Source organism: Cherax quadricarinatus, chromosome 5, assembly GCF_038502225.1.
Source record: "Cherax quadricarinatus isolate ZL_2023a chromosome 5, ASM3850222v1, whole genome shotgun sequence".
Taxonomy (NCBI): Eukaryota; Metazoa; Arthropoda; class Malacostraca; order Decapoda; family Parastacidae; genus Cherax; species Cherax quadricarinatus.
Window position 1 is genome coordinate 54,467,776 of NC_091296.1, and position 19,923 is coordinate 54,487,698.

General features: G+C 40.3%; 1 protein-coding gene and 1 long non-coding RNA gene across 2 annotated transcripts; both read right to left on the minus strand.

Annotated features, from left to right (window-relative positions):
* Nucleotides 1-1,736: 1,736 nt before the first annotated feature.
* LOC128684653 (actin nucleation-promoting factor WASL-like) lies at nucleotides 1,737-4,343 on the minus strand. Its single transcript, XM_053770933.2, has 2 exons — nucleotides 2,927-4,343; nucleotides 1,737-2,561 (listed from the first exon to the last, which is right to left on the minus strand). The coding sequence occupies exons 1-2, from the start codon at nucleotides 2,933-2,935 to the stop codon at nucleotides 2,193-2,195; spliced, it is 378 nt and encodes a 125-aa protein (XP_053626908.1). The 5' UTR covers nucleotides 2,936-4,343; the 3' UTR covers nucleotides 1,737-2,192.
* Nucleotides 4,344-16,346: 12,003 nt separating this feature from the next.
* LOC128685127 (uncharacterized) lies at nucleotides 16,347-19,468 on the minus strand. Its single transcript, XR_008406479.2, has 2 exons — nucleotides 19,391-19,468; nucleotides 16,347-16,798 (listed from the first exon to the last, which is right to left on the minus strand). It is a non-coding gene; the product is annotated as an uncharacterized lncRNA (long non-coding RNA).
* Nucleotides 19,469-19,923: the final 455 nt, after the last annotated feature.

A 19,923-nucleotide genomic window follows, 5' to 3' on the forward strand; every position in this document is an offset into this window, starting at 1 on the left:
GTACAAACCCTTCTAGACTTGAAGAATTTCTTATAGAAACTAGTATATAACCGCCGTGTCCGCTTGCAGTAGTCCTCCTGGCCCATGCTAGGCACGAATACTCAGTCCATCGATTCTCACTCACGATTATTTTAAGCAACTCTGTGTGGTAATTTCAGTGATGCTAGTTGGCAGTCTCACTACTCTTACTAGCCTACAATTCCAGTGACAGACCACTGGTAAATATTCTGTTTTAAAGTTGAATTTACCCCCTGTGAATGGATATTTTAGGAATTTCTAATAGTTTAACAGTATAAATGAATGTATGAGTAAATTCTGTATGAATCTTTTCAACACAGTAGATTCATGGAAGAAATCGCAATAAAACGCGTGATTGTAAATATGAAAAAAAAAAGTTAAATAAGAAATAAAACCTGTGTTTAAGCACATGAAAGAGCTCAGTTTTTTTTCTATTTATCTGTATGTTTTTCTCACAATAAATTCATGTTTAATACAGCAGGGATATCACAGATTAAAACCCAGACATTCTGTAAATTATATTATTCATTCTACGTTACTACGTACACTTGCTATCTACTGACTAGTATAGGGAAGTACAGAATATTTCAGTAAATGAATACAAAATGCAAGTGATATGTATAAGTGGTAAAATATATACCGAAAATATGTAAACAAGAAACAATATTTGTATGCAATTAATGGTATTCTGGTGTAAAAAAAATTTATGTAATGCCGGCAAGTTGTGAAGCCACATAAACTTAAAGAACATTTTCTTAGATTATGGAAAAGTATTCATCCTGGACCCTTTTTGGCTCCCATTACCAAAATGTTGCCATAATAAAATGCCATAAATGTTTGTTCGTGTCTTTAACCACAACTTGTTGCATTTCAGGAACTCTAAATTGGTGAAGTTCCTGGTGGATGAAATGTTTTCTAAATCAAATGTCATGAACAGCAAGCATATTGCTTCTTCGTTTACGAAAGCACAGGTGATATGGATCGTATGAAATGTTGTAGTTAAGGGAGGGAGGTAGTGGAGACAATTAGGCTTGGGTAAGATGACAAAAATTATATAGAATTATATCTCATTTAAAAGAGAGTATGACTGAGAAAGTGGTCTGCCGATGACGCAGTCATGTTCCTTAATAATTAAGATCATCAATATATCTAATTTAGTGGGATTATTACATATTTTTTTATAATTAGTATTATTATTGGTGTGAGAGTTACATTATGTGGTGCTGAGGTATATCTGATGGTGCTAAGCATACCTGGAGTGTGTTCCAGGGGTTAATGCCCCCGTGACCCGGTCCATGACCAGGGGGACACATATTCCTCAGTGGTTCTGAGGATTATCTTTCTCACTTCCTAGTCTCGGTTAAGGTCTCTTAGGTTGGAAAGTAAATATTAAACGTTTAAGAACTATTGATAAGCACTTGAGGATAGTGAAGGTATATATATATATATATATATATATATATATATATATATATATATATATATATATATATATATATATATATATATATATATATATATATATATATATATATATATATATATATATATATATATATATATATATATATATATATATATATATATATATATATATATATATATATATATATATATATATATATATATATATATATATATATATATATATATATATATATATATATATATATATATATATATATATATATATATATATATATATATATATGTATATGTACTGAATACAAATGTAAGATCGCAAAATTTACTTGTCGTCTTATGTGATAAAGAGAGGAAGAAAGATCAGCACTCCTACATCAGATTTCTATTTGACACTCATTTGACAGGACCGCAGCACCTCCCTGGATGGTTGTTGTCTACCAGCCTGGTGCCCACACGGGTAATGTAGTGTTAATGAATTGGGAAGACATCGTTAACGTCTTCCCGATGTACTGAACATTGTTCGAGAGTTCGTAATCTATGGTCAGACAATTAGTACACAGTGTTGGTCTTCCTCAAGGAATTCGGGTCAGTGACATATTTTACACTTTCATCTCTGACACTTTTAAGATTTTATAATTCACGGTGTTTTATTTCGTCTTTTTGTTTAGTTCATTTTATACTACGGTCAACAATGTTGATAAATATGATGGATGAATGCAGAGGAAAATGAACAAAGAAGAGAAAACAGTCTACCGGCCGTAGCCGCCGTAGCGAGGAGGAGGAGGAGGAGGTGGTGGTGGAGGGGGAGGGGGAGGGGCAGCAGCTTTCTTGCCACTGCCTCCCTTTCCCAGGAGAGCTTTCAAGACAGTTTTCAATAGGCCGACGAAAGCTTCTCTCTTGCCACCGCCTTTCTTCCCGGGAGCCGGTGAAGGCGGGGGAGGTGGAGGAGGTGGGGGAGGCGGAGGAGCGTAGCTGCCATATCGGGGCGGTGGGGGAGGTGGAGGAGGTGGAGGAGCTGGGGCACCGTACTGGGGTGGAGGAGCTGGGGCACCGTACTGGGAGTCTGGAGCAGCTAGAACCACAGTCACCACCATGCAGAACAGCAGAAGAAGCCACGTCTGCAGAGGAAATACAATCTTTATCTTACACTGCTGTGAATCCATCATTCAACTCACCGACCGGAGGGCTCTGTGTGTAGAAACACACCTGGTTGGGCAAGTCTTATTAGGCCGGTGTGGTACAATGGACAACGCATTGGTCTGCTAGATTTTGAGCTGGGACTGACGGGACTTCGAACCCTCCGTTCGGCGAGTTCTTTACAGTCGTGTCATTCATAACACTGTATCATCCACTATACACAAGCACATCACTCATTTTCTTCTAGTATTTTGCTCGTCACAGACGTGTAATGATTATCTCACAAAACAGTGCAAAAAAATCCGTCAACCTTCATATCCAATCCTCAGAAATGCGGTTTACTCACAAATTTCATTTTGGAGTGGATCAGAGGTAGCGTGTCCGTTGTGTGCTCTAGTGAGTCGTCGTCAACATATATATATACACTATCAACTGGGTACCAGATATCGCAACCAGACAGAGCAGAGAGAGAGGGAGGGAGGGACGAACTTTAGGCTAGTGACCTAGACACACATCGACCTTTCAGGTTAAACTGCTTGGGCTTACACCACGTAAGCCCAACTGTGAATGTCTGTGGTGTGTTCATCTTGCGACATCACATCACCCGTGGTCATTCATATGCTTGTTTTATTTTTAATCTCGTCTCTTACTCTATCTCTTACATAAAAAAGTAAATAAGAGAACTGATTCTGACCCGATATTAAACAGTTTTCATAAAAAATAGTGAAATAATGAGACTGTTGACTATACTTCATAAAAGTGTCAACTACTGAGACTCACCTCATGAAGTGGGCTGAGGCCAGACTAGACTCACATCTTCATCTCATGAAGTGGGCTGAGGCAAGACTAGATTCACATCTTCACCTCATGAAGTGGGCTGATGCCAGACTAGACTCACATTTTTTCCTCATGATGTGGGTTGAGGCCAGACTAGAGTCATATCTTCAGCTCATGAAGTGGGCTGAGACAAGACTAGAATCACATCTTCATCTCATGAAGCGGGCTGAAAGAAGACTAGTCTCACATCTTCAACTCATGAAGTGAGCTGAGGCATGACTAGAAACACATCTTCGTCTCATGAAGTGGGCTGATGGCAGACTAGTCTCACATCTTCAGCTCATGAAGTGGGCTGAGGCAAGAGTAGACTCACATCTTCACCTCATGAAGTGGGGTGAGACCAGACTTAACTCATATCTTCACCTCATGAAGTGGGCTGAGGTAAGACCAGAAACACATCTTCAGTTCATGAAGTGGGCTGAGGCCAGACTAGACTCACATCTTCAGCACATGAAGTGGACTGAGGCCAGACTAAACCCACGTTTTCACCTCATGAAGTGGGCTGAGGCAAGACTAGACTCACATCTTCACCTCATGAAGTAAGCTGAGACCAGACCAGCCTCACATCCTCACTTCATGAAGTGGGCTGTAACCTGATTAGATATTTCACAAGACATCAGATGAATACAATATCGAAAAATTGATGACCAAGACACGTGTGCAACACCTGGGTATTTATATTGCCGAAAAGTTTCACCTGCACAACAGACTTCTTCAGTCAAATACAGGAGACAGTGAAAGTAATTATGAGGTAATCGGTCCCTCAACTTCGATAGGAGATGGTCAAGAGATGGTCGGTCCCTCAGGCAGAGTGCAGTACTAATCAATAGCTTTCATTAGTACAACAAACACTATAAAGCAGAATAAGAGCAGCTGCAGACTTGCTGAACCGTTCCTTCACCTTCTCCGCCAACTGCTCAACCTGATGGAAGGAGTCAGCTCAGCCTCTCCGCTCAACTGCATTGCTGCTCTGCATTTTTCGTGATTTCCCAAGTATTGTTTATTTCAGTTAATAAAGCTTGGTGTTCATGGGTAAACGCCATCTTCTAATGAAGGTCACGAGTCAGCTTATACTTGTCAGTGGTTGGAAAGCCCAATGAGACAGTAGTTCGAGATCAGTCAGTGGAATATTTAAAGCTTCGTCAGTTAAACAAAGACATTCAATTTAATTTTCGGAGTTATTATTCATTATTACACACACACACACACACACACATAATATATATATATATATATATATATATATATATATATATATATATATATATATATATATATATATATATATATATATATATATATATATATATATATATATATATATATACATATATGTCGTGCCGAATATGTAAAACTGGTCAATTAGTAAGAACTCATTTAAAATTAAGTCCTTTCTAAAATTTTCTCTTATACGTTTAAAGACATAATTTTTTCCATTAATGCTAATGTAAAAAATTGCAATTTTGCTCCAAAAGAATCTTAGAAAACTTACCTAACCTTATTATAAAAAGAAAAATTTATTTTAGCCTAACCCAACTAAATATATTTTAGATTTGTTTACAATAATTTAATACTAAACAAACACAGTGAAATAAAAAAAAATTCGTTAGGTTCAGAATGATTTTGGCGAAATTATTGCATACACAAATTTTCGCTTGTCCCATATGGCAAGATGAGCGTTGCTATTTAAGCCAAGATCGCAAGTTCTGCCTCTTCGGCACGACATATATATATATATATATATATATATATATATATATATATATATATATATATATATATATATATATATATATATGTGTGTGTGCGAGGGGCTTGGACTTCCAGCAGGCATGCTTGAGCGTGTTTGATAGGAGTGAATGGAGACAAATGGTTTTTAATACTTGACGTGCTGTTGGAGTGTGAGCAAAGTAACATTTATGAAGGGATTCAGGGAAACCGGCAGGCCGGACTTGAGTCCTGGAGATGGGAAGTACAGTGCCTGCACTCTGAAGGAGGGGTGTTAATGTTGCAGTTTAAAAACTGTAGTGTAAAGCACCCTTCTGGCAAGACAGTGATGGAGTGAATGATGGTGAAAGTTTTTCTTTTTCGGGCCACCCTGCCTTGGTGGGAATCGGCCGGTGTGATAATAAAAAAAAATAAATATATATATATATATATATATATAATATATATATATATATATTATATATATAATATATATATATATTATATATATAATATATATATATATATATATATATATATATATATATATATATATATATATATATATGCTACCATTTCATGATATTTTCAATATGCACATGCTGTTTACATACGCATTATATTTACACAAAGCACAATGTGATTCCTATTTTAGGGAGTTAATTTTTATTTCTTATACGCTGCCTGTCTTGAAGAGGGCACTGGACAGACACCTCAAGTCGGTACCTGACCAGCCGGGCTGTGGCTCGTACGTCGGTTTCAGTGTGGCCAACAGTAACGGCCTCGTTAATCAGGCCCTGATCCACCGCGAGGCCTGGTCTCGGAGCGGGCTGCGGGGGTGCTGATCCCCGAAACACCTTCCAGGTGAATTGAAGCCCCTACAACAAAGGTTTACGTTGACAAAAGGCAAAGAAGGAAAGAGAGGGAGAGAGAGGCAGTTCTCTCTCTGTATCAGGCCGGTGTTCAGGAAAAAAGAAAACGGATAGTTTGTGTATCTCATTGCCCTTCCGCTGGAATTGTTCCAGCAGACGACTTGGCTTAAAGACAAACATGCGGATGAAAGGCTTTAATCACATCTCTTATATCTACAGTGTAAAAGATGTCATTGCCCTCGTTTTTCAGTAAATTTTGAATGGGTTTCTCTCGTCAAAGATTACTTTTCAAATGCCGGGGTCTGTAGTCAAGATTACCGCACAAATAATACTTCAGTATATATGATAACTGAACAAATTAAGTTCTTGATATACATAGCTGAGCAAATTAAAGAATCTGGTTATACATAACTCTTCGAAGTTAAAGTTCTACATATACATAGTTGGTCATATTAAAGGCTTTAAGTATTCATCGACTGTAGCAAGTAAAATATCTGGGTATACGTAGCTGTAGAAAGTATACCTTGAAGAAATACAAAGCTGTACAAAGAAAAGGCTCAAGATTTAAATAGCTGTAAAAGATAAAGTTTCTGCTTGTACATTGTTGTAGAAAGCAAAGGTTCAGATATACACAGTAATAATAAGAAGGCGAGGCAATCAGTAATCAGGATGCAAACAACGAATGGTCGTTAATGCCGGTGACCTTCCATCGCTACTCTGACATACTTTCTAATGTGTGTGTGTGTGTGTGTGTGTGTGTATCAGTATTCTGTGCAGCACTGTGACAAAGGCCTTCATGCAGTCAAGACATGTAATATACCTTTACTGGTCCATGTTACTACTTGGTGTCTACGACAAGAGTTACCATGCAGGAGTCAGTGCTCGAGTCACAGGAGTCCGTCAAGGTGTTCCACCAATCCCGATATTATTAAACTATGACCTTATTTGGAACTTTTCGATGAGCTAATTATTTGCACTTTAGTGTTTCATGTGTGTATGTGTGTTTGTGTGTGTGTGTGCGTGTGTGTGTGTGTGTGTGTGTGTGTGTGTGTGTGTGTGTGTGTGTGTGTGTGTGTGTGTGTGTGTGTGTGTGTGTGTGTGTGTGTGTGTGTGTGTGTGTGTGTGTGTGTGTGTGTGTGTGTCTGTCTGTCTGTTTATTTTCCTAAGCTCTGAAAATAGTCTCATTGCAAACCTCTTCACTTTCACACTTTTATCAACAGTGGGATCCTTGCTGGTGCTTAATACTCTATGATGGGCCTCACACATGTTTGTTGAAATTCCTGAAAGCTAATCTTTCATTCACCAAGAGGTTATTTAGCTGATGTGCACCTCAGGAGATATTCTCGGAATTACAGTCTCCATCCACCGAATTTAAGTTCATTTTCTGATCTTCCCCCTTCCCACTTGCCTGACCAGTCCGGCAATTTCTACAGGTTCATTTGTATCCCTAACTTGCACTCTTTAGTTTCTATTCGCCTCGTTAATTATACATTACACTACATTATACATACAGCCCCACTCTACAAAGGTGGCAGTAAATCAGTTGCAAAGAACTATAGACCAATAGCATTAACATCCCATATAAAAATCTTTGAAAGGGTTCTAAGAAGCAAGATCGTCAACCACCTAGATACCTATCAGTTACACAACCCAGGGCAACACGGGTTTAGAGCAGGTCGCTCCTGCCTGTCCCAACTACTGTTTTGGATACTATAGAGGATAAACAAAATGCAGATATAGTATACACAGACTTCGCAAAAGCCTTCGACAAGTGCGACCACGGTGTAATAGCGCACAAAATGCGTGGTAAAGGAAAAGTTGGTAAATGGATCTATAACTTCTTAACAAATAGAACACAAAGAGTAATGGTAAACAGAGTAAAGTCCGAGGCAGCTACGGTGAAAAATTTTGTGCCACAAGGCACAGTACTCCCTCTCATCCTATTCTTCATCCTCATATCTGACATAGCCATAGCTCCGTGTCTTCCTTTGCGGATGACACCCGAATTGCCATGACCGTGACTTCCAACGAAGACACCTCAAGACTCCAAGCGGACATCAACCAAATCATCAAATGGGCCACTCAAAACAATATGAAGTTCAGTGAAGAGAAATTTCGATTACTCTAATCGCAGAATAGAGCGAAAAAGTAATGAAAGACCTGGGAGTGATAATGTCAGAGGATCTCGTCTTCAAAGACCACAACAGTATATCTACCGCATCTGCTAGAAAAATGATAGGATGGATAATGAGAATCTTCAAAACTAGGGACGCCAAGCCTCTGATGATTCTCTTCAGATCGCTTGTTCTCTCTATGCTGGAATACTGCTGTACACTAACTGCCCCCTTCAAGGTAGGCGAAATTGTTGACCTGGAGAGTGTACAAAGAACTTTCACGGCACACATAAGTACGATAAGGCACCTAAATTACTGGGAACGGGTAAAGTCCCTTGATTTGTATTACTTATAACGCAGGCGAGAGAGATACATGATAATATACACTTGGAAAATCATAGAGGGATAAGTACCAAACTTGCACATGAAAATCAGTTCCCATAAAAAGCAAAAGACGCGGCATTAGATGTAACATTCGCAACTAACACATAAAACCGTGGGTAGAACAGATCACAACAAACACACAGTTTTGTGGTCAGAACCGTTCACAGTATACAATACCGTGACCGGAACAACACACACAATACCGTGGCTGTGACAATACACAGTACAGTGCCTGGAACAATACACCATACCGTGGCTGAAACAATACACAGTATCTTGGCTGGAACAATACACAATACCGTGGCTAAAACAATACACAATACCCTGGCTGGAACAATACGCAATACCCTGGCTGGAACAATACACAATACCCTGGCTGGAACAATACATATTATCTTGGCTGGAACAATACACAATACCCTGGCTGGAACAATACACAATACCCTGGCTAGAACATTACACAATACTCTGGCTAGAACAATACACAATACCTTGACTGGAACAATACACAATATCCTGGCTGGAACAATACACAATACCTTGGCTGGAACAATACACAATACCCAGGTTGGAACAATACACAATGTCCTGGGTGGAACAATACACAATACCTTGGCTGGAACAATACACAATACCCTGGCTGGAACAATGCACAATACCTTGGCTGGAACAATACACAATACCTTGGCTGGAACAATACACAATACCCTGGCTGGAACAATACACAATACCTTGGCTGGAACAATACACAATACCCTGGCTGGAACAATACACAATACCCTGGCTGGAACAATACACAATACCCTGGCTGGAACAATGCACAATACCTTGGCTGGAACAATACACAATACCCTGGCTGGAACAATACACAATACCCTGGCTGGAACAATGCACAATACCTTGGCTGGAACAATACACAATACCTTGGCTGGAACAATACACAATACCCTGGCTGGAACAATACACAATACCTTGGCTGGAACAATACACAATACCCTGGCTGGAACAATACACAATACCGTGGCTAAAACAATACACAATACCATGGCTGGAACAATACACATTACCAAGGATGGAACAATACACAATACCGTGGATGGAACAATACACAATACCCTGACTGGAGCAATACACAATATCTTGGCTGGAACAATGCACAATACCCTGGCTGGAACAATACACACTACCTTGGCTGGAACATTACACAATACCTTGACTGGAACAATACACAATACCATGGCTGGAACAATACAAATACCCTGGCTGGAACAATACACAATACCCTGGCTGGAACAATACACAATATCTTGGCTGGAACAATACACAATACCTTGACTGGAACAATACATAATATCCTGGCTGGAACAATACACAATAACTTTGCTGGAACAATACACAATACCCTGGCTGGAACAATACACCATACTCTGGCTGGTACAATACACAATACCTTGGCTGGAGCAATACACAATACCCTGGCTGGAACAATGCACAATACCCTGGCTGGAACAATACACAATACCTTGGCTGGAACAATACACAATACCCTGGCTGGAACAATACACGATACCTTAGCTGGAACAATACACAATGTCCTGGCTGGAACAATACACAATACCTTGGCTGGAACAATACACAATACCCTGGCTGGAACAATGCACAATACCTTGGCTGGAACAATACACAATACCTTGGCTGGAACAATACACAATACCCTGGCTGGAACAATACACAATACCTTGGCTGGAACAATACACAATACCCTGGCTGGAACAATACACAATACCATGGCTGGAACAATACACAATACCCTGGCTGGAACAATACACAATACCTTGGCTGGAACAATACACAATACGAGGGATGGAACAATACACAATACCTTGACTGGAACAATACACAATAATTTGGTTGGAACAATACAAATACCCTGGCTGGAACAATACACAATACCCTGGCTGGAACAATACGCAATACCCTGGCTGGAACAATACACAATACCCTGGCTGGAACAATACACAATATCTTGGCTGGAACAATACACAATACCCTGGCTGGAACAATACACAATACCCTGGCTGGAACATTACACAATACTCTGGCTAGAACAATACACAATACCTTGACTGGAACAATACATAATATCCTGGCTGGAACAATACACAATACCTTGGCTGGAACAATACACAATACCCTGGCTGGAACATTACACAATACTCTGGCTAGAACAATACACAATACCTTGACTGGAACAATACATAATATCCTGGCTGGAACAATACACAATACCCTGGCTGGAACAATACACAATACCCTGGCTGGAACATTACACAATACTCTGGCTAGAACAATACACAATACCTTGACTGGAACAATACATAATATCCTGGCTGGAACAATACACAATACCTTGGCTGGAACAATACACAATACCTTGGCTGGAACAATACACAATACCCTGGCTGAAACAATACACGATACCTTAGCTGGAACAATACACAATACCTTGACTGGAACAATACACAATAGCCTGGCTGGAACAATGCACAATACCCTGGCTGGAACAATACACAATACCTTGGCTGGAACAATACACAATACCCTGGCTGAAACAATACACGATACCTTAGCTGGAACAATACACAATACCCTGGCTGGAACAATACACAATACCCTGGCTGGAACAATACACAATACCTTGGCTGGAACAATACACAGTACCCTGGTTGGAACAATACACAATACCCTGGCTGGAACAATACACAATATCCTGGCTGGAACAATACACAATACCCAGGCTGGTACAATACACAATACCTTGGCTGCAACAATACACAATATCATGGCTGGAACAATACAAAATACCCTGGCTGGAACAACACACAATACCTTGGCTGGAACAATACACAATACCCTGGCTGGAACAATACACAATACCCTGGCTGGAACAATACACAATACCTTGGCTGGAACAATACACAATACCCTGGCTGGAACAATACACAATACCTTGGCTGGAACAATACACAATACCCTGGCTGGAACAATACACAATACCCTGGTTGGAACAATACACAATACCCTGGCTGGAACAATACACAATACCCTGGCTGGAACAATACACAATACCCTGGCTGGAACAATACACAATACCCTGGCTGGAACAATACACAGCCACGCACAGTTATAATAATTCTCTCCTTCGATCTGCATAAGAGTTTCATGTGTCATTAAAATATTTGTAGGAGTGAGGCGACATTGTTTATGGTCTTCATATCGTATTCACACACAAAAACATACGTTATTGGCGTGTGGTTCACACAACATACGTTATTGGCGTGTGGTTCACACAACATACGTTATTGGCGTGTGGTTCACACAACATACGTTATTGGCGTGTGGTTCACACAACATGCGTTATTGGCGTGTGGTTCACACAACATGCGTTATTGGCGTGTGGTTCACACAACATACGTTACTGGCGTGTGGTTCACACAACATACGTTATTGGCGTGTGGTTCACACAACACACGCTATTGGCGTGTGGTTCACACAGCATACGTTATTGGCGTGTGGTTCACACAACACACGTTATTGGCGTGTGGTTCACACAACACACGTTATTGGCGTGTGGTTCACACAACATACGTTATTGGCGTGTGGTTCACACAACATACGTTACTGGCGTGTGGTTCACACAACATACGTTATTGGCGTGTGGTTCACACAACATACGTTATTGGTGTGTGGTTCACACAACATGCGTTATTGGCGTGTGGTTCACACAACATACGTTACTGGCGTGTGGTTCACACAACATACGTTATTGGCGTGTGGTTCACACAACATACGTTATTGGCGTGTGGTTCACACAACATACGTTATTGGCGTGTGGTTCACACAACATACGTTATTGGCGTGTGGTTCACACAACATACGTTATTGGCGTGTGGTTCACACAACATACGTTATTGGCGTGTGGTTCACACAACATACGTTACTGGCGTGTGGTTCACACAACATACGTTATTGGCGTGTGGTTCACACAACATACGTTATTGGCGTGTGGTTCACACATGCGTTATTGGCGTGTGGTTCACACAACATACGTTACTGGCGTGTGGTTCACACAACATACGTTATTGGCGTGTGGTTCACACAACATACGTTATTGGCGTGTGGTTCACACAACATGCGTTATTGGCGTGTGGTTCACACAACATGCGTTATTGGCGTGTGGTTCACGCAACATACGTTACTGGCGTGTGGTTCACACAACATACGTTATTGGCGTGTGGTTCACCCAACATACGTTATTGGCGTGTGGTTCCCACAACATACGTTATTGGTGTGTGGTTCACACAACATGCGTTATTGGCGTGTGGTTCTCAGAGCATACGTTATTGGCGTGTGGTTCACACAACATACGTTATTGGCGTGTGGTTCACACAACATACGTTATTGGTGTGTGGTTCACACAACATGCGTTATTGGCGTGTGGTTCTCACAGCATACGTTATTGGCGTGTGGTTCACACAACACACGTTATTTGCGTGTGGTTCACACAACATACGTTATTGGCGTGTGGTTCACACAACATACGTTATTGGCGTGTGGTTCACACAACATACGTTATTGGCGTGTGGTTCACACAACATACGTTATTGGCGTGTGGTTCACACAACACACGTTATTGGCGTGTGGTTCACACAGCATACGTTATTGGCGTGTGGTTCACACAACTCACGTTATTGGCGTGTGGTTCACACAACAGTCAATAAAGAACAGGATCTGGGCGCGGGAGATATTTTAATCATTGCTGATATAGTTCATAATTTTCACTGAGGTTGTTCATGGTATAGGGTTTTTCAAAGAGATTAACCCGATTTAAATATATATTGCCTTTAAATTGGGTCCTTCTCTTTGAAACATCATGTATATTCTGTTAAATTCCAGTATTAAAGTAATTTTTTTAGAGACTGGTGTGGTGATTAAAATTTACATAAGTGACATAGGTTAATATGTGTCATTAAGAGTGATACTCAGGTGTTGCGCATGTGTCGTATTCATCAATGTGTCGCTGTTAAATCTTTGGTCTATTGATAAGTTATTCTATTTCTAAGTTTTCCTTGGAATTTAAAGTTTGGAGATTGTACAGAGTAGTGTAGGATGTAGAGTAGTGTAGGATGTACAGAGTAGTGTAGGATGTACAGAGTAGTGCAGGATGTACAGAGTAGTGTAGGATGTAGAGTAGTGTAGGATGTACAGAGTAGTGCGGGATGTAGAGTAGTGTAGGATGTACAGAGTAGTGTAGGATGTACAGAGTAGTGTAGGATGTACAAAGTAGTGTAGGATGTAGAGTAGTGCAGGATGTACAGAGTAGTGCAGGATGTAGAGTAGTGTAAGATGTACAGAGTAGTGTAGGATGTACAGAGTAGTGCAGGATGTAGAGTAGTGTAGGATGTACAGAGTAGTGTAGGATGCACAGAGTAGTGTAGGATGTACAGAGTAGTGTAGGATGTAGAGTAGTGTAGGATGTACAGAGTAGTGCAGGAGGTAGAGTAGTGTAGGATGTACAGAGTAGTGTAGGATGCACAGAGTAGTGTAGGATGTACAGAGTAGTGTAGGATGTAGAGTAGTGTAGGATGTACAGAGTAGTGCAGGATGTAGAGTAGTGTAGGATGTACAGAGTAGTGCAGGATGTAGAGTAGTGTAGGATGTACAGAGTAGTGTAGGATGTACAGAGTAGTGTAGGATGTACAGAGTAGTGTAGAATGTAGAGTAGTGTAGGATGTACAGAGTAGTGCAGGATGTAGAGTAGTGTAAGATGTACAGAGTAGTGTAGGATGTACAGAGTAGTGCAGGATGTAGAGTAGTGTAGGATGTACAGAGTAGTGTAGGATGCACAGAGTAGTGTAGGATGTACAGAGTAGTGAAGGATGTAGAGTAGTGTAGGATGTACAGAGTAGTGCAGGATGTAGAGTAGTGTAAGATGTACAGAGTAGTGTAGGATGTACAGAGTAGTGCAGGATGTACAGAGTAGTGTAGGATGTACAGAGTAGTGTAGGATGTACAGAGTAGTGTAGGATGTAGAGTAGTGTAGGATGTACAGAGTAGTGCAGGATGTAGTGTAAGATGTACAGAGTAGTGTAGGATGTACAGAGTAGTGCAGGATGTAGAGTAGTGTAGGATGTACAGAGTAGTGTAGGATGTACAGAGTAGTGTAGGATGTACAGAGTAGTGTAGGATGTAGAGTAGTGTAGGATGTACAGAGTAGTGCAGGATGTAGAGTAGTGTAAGATGTACAGAGTAGTGTAGGATGTACAGAGTAGTGCAGGATGTAGAGTAGTGTAGGATGTACAGAGTAGTGTAGGATGTAGAGCAGTGTAGGATGTACAGAGTAGTGTAGGATGTACAGAGTAGTGCAGGATGTAGAGTAGTGTAGGATATACAGAGTAGTGTAGGATGTACAGAATAGTGTAGGATGTACAGAGTAGTGTAGGATGTTTACCTGAAGTTTACCTGGAGAGAGTTCCGGGGGTCAACGCCCCCGCGACCCGGTCTGTGACCAGGCCTCATGGTGGAACAGGGCCTGATCAACCAGGCTGTTACTGCTGGCTGCAGGCAATCCAACGTACGAGCCACAGCCCGGCTGGGAAGGTACCGATTTTAGGCGCCTGTCCTGTGCCTGCTTGAAGACAGCCAGGGGTCTATTAGAGTAGAATGTACAGAGTAGTGTAGGATGTATAGACTGGTGTATAAAGTACAGGATAGCGAATGAAGTATAGGGTAGTGTATGATTACAAGGTGGTGTATGAAATACAAGGTGGTGTATGAAATACAAGGTGGTGTATGAAATACAAGGTGGTGTATGAAGTAGAGGGTAGTGTATGAAGTACAGGGTGGTGTATAAAGTACAGAGTAATGTATAAAGTACAGGGTGGTGTATAAAGTACAGAGTAATGTATAAAGTACAGGGTGGTGTATAAAGTACAGGCTAGAGCGGGGAATACAGTGATGAAATAAATTTAAACTTCAGGAAGATTAATTGTTTTCATCTAATGGTAAAAATGTAATAGATGAATGACACTGTTAAGAGAGCAAACATGATGAGGACAGAAATCAGTCTCTTGGTGACACAATCTTATGGCTGAGAAAGACACTTGAACAAATACTAGGACATATTTATTAGAAAACGTTTCGGTCCTGGGACCTTGATCACTTCTAACATACAGTTAGTTAGTTAGTTAGTTAAAGATTAGCCGGTATTCTCCCGGCCCGGGCCTTTTCCAAGTGGTGGCCCGGCCTTGGTTCCCTCTTTAGGGAGTATCTGAGACCTAAGTCTCCCATGGGAGGAGGCACAAGTACCTCCTCATCTTTGGGACCAACTGTCCCCAGGCCTAGCCACAAGCTAGGCCTCTCTGGTCTGCCATCCCCGCCCCAAGGGGGCAAATGGGAATGACAGTCTTATGAGCTAAAGGCTCGGGCTCAGGCACCTACCCCACCCTAGAAGGGTTAGGCATGGTATCGATGTAACATACAGAGGTTACAAAGACAGTATATATAGGCGGGGAGTGAGGTGTAAGTGGTACGTGGTGGACTGAAGAATGTCATATTGGGTTGAGGACGGGTAGATAATGTGGTCATGTGATTCCTATGTTGCTGGGTATGTGCTGCTTTGCCTGACTGAGTGTCAAGAAAGCTAATGTTTTTTTCAAATTTTGTAAATACCTGTCGGAATCTATTATCACGGTTTATACCACACAATCTTCTACCTGTACAATCACATGCGCCAGTGAATTTCATTTGATTGAATGACATTCATTGTTTCGTATTCTTGGCGTTATCATACATCATTTGTCGTGTAAGAGTTACACTGTGAGTAATGAAGAAGTCACAGGGGAAATGTTTTTATAATAGTTTTTAATAGTGCTTGGGGAAGGTCTTCCAGATATAGCGAACATTACTGATCAGTTCGTAGTCTCCCGCTGTACGATATTTTGGTTTTACTCAGTGAGTTCGAGTTGGTGATTTTTTTTCTTTTTTGTATCATGTTTGAATATTTATAATATAAGCAGTATTTTTTTTTTCATTACAATATAAGTTTTTATCAATCATGTAGGCGGAACAAGTCTATCGTCCATAGCCATAGCATGGATATCCGTAGTAGACCGGCTGGTAGACGGGGCGAGGAGCATAGCCACCACCTTTCTTGCCAAAACCACCACCTTTCTTGCCGAAGCCAGGCGCTGGATCTGCGAGGACAGCTGACACAGCCAGCAGCAACATCAGGAATAGCAGCGTCTGGAAGATGAACAACAACAATACCACCATGGTTCAATGTGTAATCATTTTGAGCAGCCGCCCGCAGTACCTACCCACAATACCACTGACCTACACACTACTCAGTTTTTACCTGACTTTCTGTTTCTGTTCTGGACTGATAAAGCCCCTGGAGGGCGAAATGTTTGCATTAAAAAATTAACCTTGCTTAAGTGTTTCTCTTACACATTTATCGGCATTATAAACTTTATGAAAAAGAAATTATTAGAAAAAAAGATCATAACATTATTATTTTACACAGCAACTTTTCTAGAAATATTCAGTTAAGAAATACGAAGCTCAAATGTCAGCACAAATGTAATTCACCTCGATTTTCAGTGAGACCTCGAGAACGTGTCACAGATAGTTGGTGGGTGAAATCCAGAAGTACAGTACGAGATACAAGACTGAGAGTTGAGGAGCACGAATTAATCACCAACCAACACGTCTGTCGGTTACCTTGAAATGCAGTCTTAATAACCTTACCCTAAGATTATTAAGACTGCATTTTGCTTACAGGCTACCAGTCAAAAACACGTTAATCAATAAAACAGGATTTAAAACAAATTCTCTGTGTATATGTACTGTGATATACGCCATCTCTGTATATATACTGTGATATACGTCATCCCTGTATATACGTCGCTGCTCATGGGCGCTACATTGAGGAAAAATACATTTCTTGGTAGAATAAAAGTGACTTACCGAGGCTGGAACAATTCACAAATAACCTGCACTTAGAATGCTTGATAATAGTCCAGGGAGGACAGGACTTGATAATGGTTCAAAACTGATCGAAACACCATCCGAAGTTTCCTCGTTAAACATGTAATATCTGTAATACTTCTCAAAATAGCCACATTGAGCCTTTAAAACAATAAGCGTATGACTAAGTGAACGTAACAAGTGAACTTCCTCAGAAGTCGTTCCTTAGCAAAGTTTTCACAATTTACACAATTGATCTCTGTTTGTGGAATACAAGTTAAAATTGCAAAATTTGCGAATGATACAAAGTTGGGAAAAAATGGCGCCTTTGAGGTCGACTGCAAAGGATATTAAAGGCCCTGTGCAAGTTAGCTCAGTTGTCCGAGTAATTAAAAGTTAATGTTCGTAAATGTAAATTATTATTATTATTATTATTATTATTATTATTATTATTATTATTATTATTATTATTATTATTATTATTATTATTATTATTATTATTATTATTGTTGTTGTTGTTGTTGTTGTTATTGTTGTTCTTGTTAATCTTATTAATATTATTATCATTATATTCAGAAAGAAGTGCTAAATCCGTGTGGGTCATACAACTCTGCTGATAAATGTGAAGCAATACAATAACGTGAACTATTAACATAATATATTTGGTTATTCTCAAGATAAAACCATCATTCCGTAAGGAAGATTCTCGTAAAGAATATGGACACATTTCTTCCTCATGGCGACTCGTTATGTTCATCAAAGTGGCTTCTAATCATATCCGCTGGGTAGGCAATGGCGAAAGCCAGTATGCCGTCACACGTTATGCTGGTATGCCGTCACACGGCATATCGTGTGACGGTTGCAATCAGTTCGGCCTTTAGAATACCGGAAGAGGCATTCAGGCACGCCTTCAGGAGTATTAATATGCCTGAAGGATGGATAAAAGTAACAACGCTTGCGTAGTCCATCGCACACTTCCTTCTCTCACCAAGGACTGGTGAAGAGCACAACTGTTCCAGCACAACAACAACAAGGCCAAATGCAGAATTCGGGATGAAGCAGCGATCCACTTCCTGGAAACCATTAAGCAACTAATGTGATGATATTTGTACATGTTGGCCGGAACTTTTACCCACAATGTCCATCATTCATTAAACATAATCAACTTGTCACTTTACCCCAATAGCTTATTCTCTCCAACAACTGACCTCACACTTGATTTGGCAGTGACCTGACCTCCAAGTTTAACCTGACGGTGCTCCTTTGCTTTTTTTGTATACTTCATAAAGTCTAGTCTTGGGTGAAACGTTGCGTTAAAATGGTTCTCTGCTCCCCACCGGTAGCAGAGAACCAGTTATTTCTGTTATTATCGGTTCGAATAATTTGTCAGTTATTGACGTCAATCTGCCTAGGAGGCAATGCGTTGGTCGGGACTTATCTCCCGTTTTTTAGATAAGAATCACATTAGAAATCTTCCACATATCATCAGGAAGGAAAGACGGATAGTCGTTTGAGATGATATATTTAAAAGACTACCTTGCACCTTAAATTCTTTTAGAACCCTTAACAATTCGTCGGGACGCGGAAACTTATTGTACTTTAATCCGTCTGTTTGTTAAATAACCAAGTCTCTAGTAACCGATATTACTTAATTCGCTTTCCCCAAGTTCACTGGAGCTTTGAGACTCTGATCGCGGGTTCTAACCCCGCCCGTGATATGTTTTTTTTTCTCTCTATAAAAAGCTAATTATGTGGTTGTCACTTTTATCTTCTTGTGAAAAGACCAACGTGGAATGATAGTTACAAATCCTTTACATTAATTTTCATTATCAACTTCACTGGAAACCCTAGACACTGGTTCTTACTCACAAACTTCATTTTGGAGTGGATCTGAGGCAGTTGTGCCTGTGGTGTGGTCCTGGGAGTAGTCCTCAGTGGGTATATATATACCCACTACCAACCGGGTCCCAGACATCTCAAGGTTAGGTTAAATGCGCAACCCATCCGGGTACTTACCCTGTGTGAACCAGTTGTGTGTCAGGAAGACTGTAGATGAATATAAGGGTAGAGGGACATGTCTTCATGTGGAAGGTGAACTGTGACGTTGATACTGAGGACCAACCAACGGGAGAAAGATTTTTATATAGCAAGTAAACGTCAAAAATCTTTGAGAACAAGAAGTACATGGGCTTTTTCTAAACTCCTCATCGAAGTGAACTTTGTCAGGTTTAAGTTCATATAACTAATCTCTCGGTCCGTGTAAGTACTTGTCTGTCCGTCTGTTTCTGTCTATGTCTGTCTGGTTTTCTCTCTTATTTTAATTGTCCCACATCATATAATCAGTGGTAACAGTCTTCATGATACTAATTGTGATTCACTGTCCACGTATTTGTTGACTGATT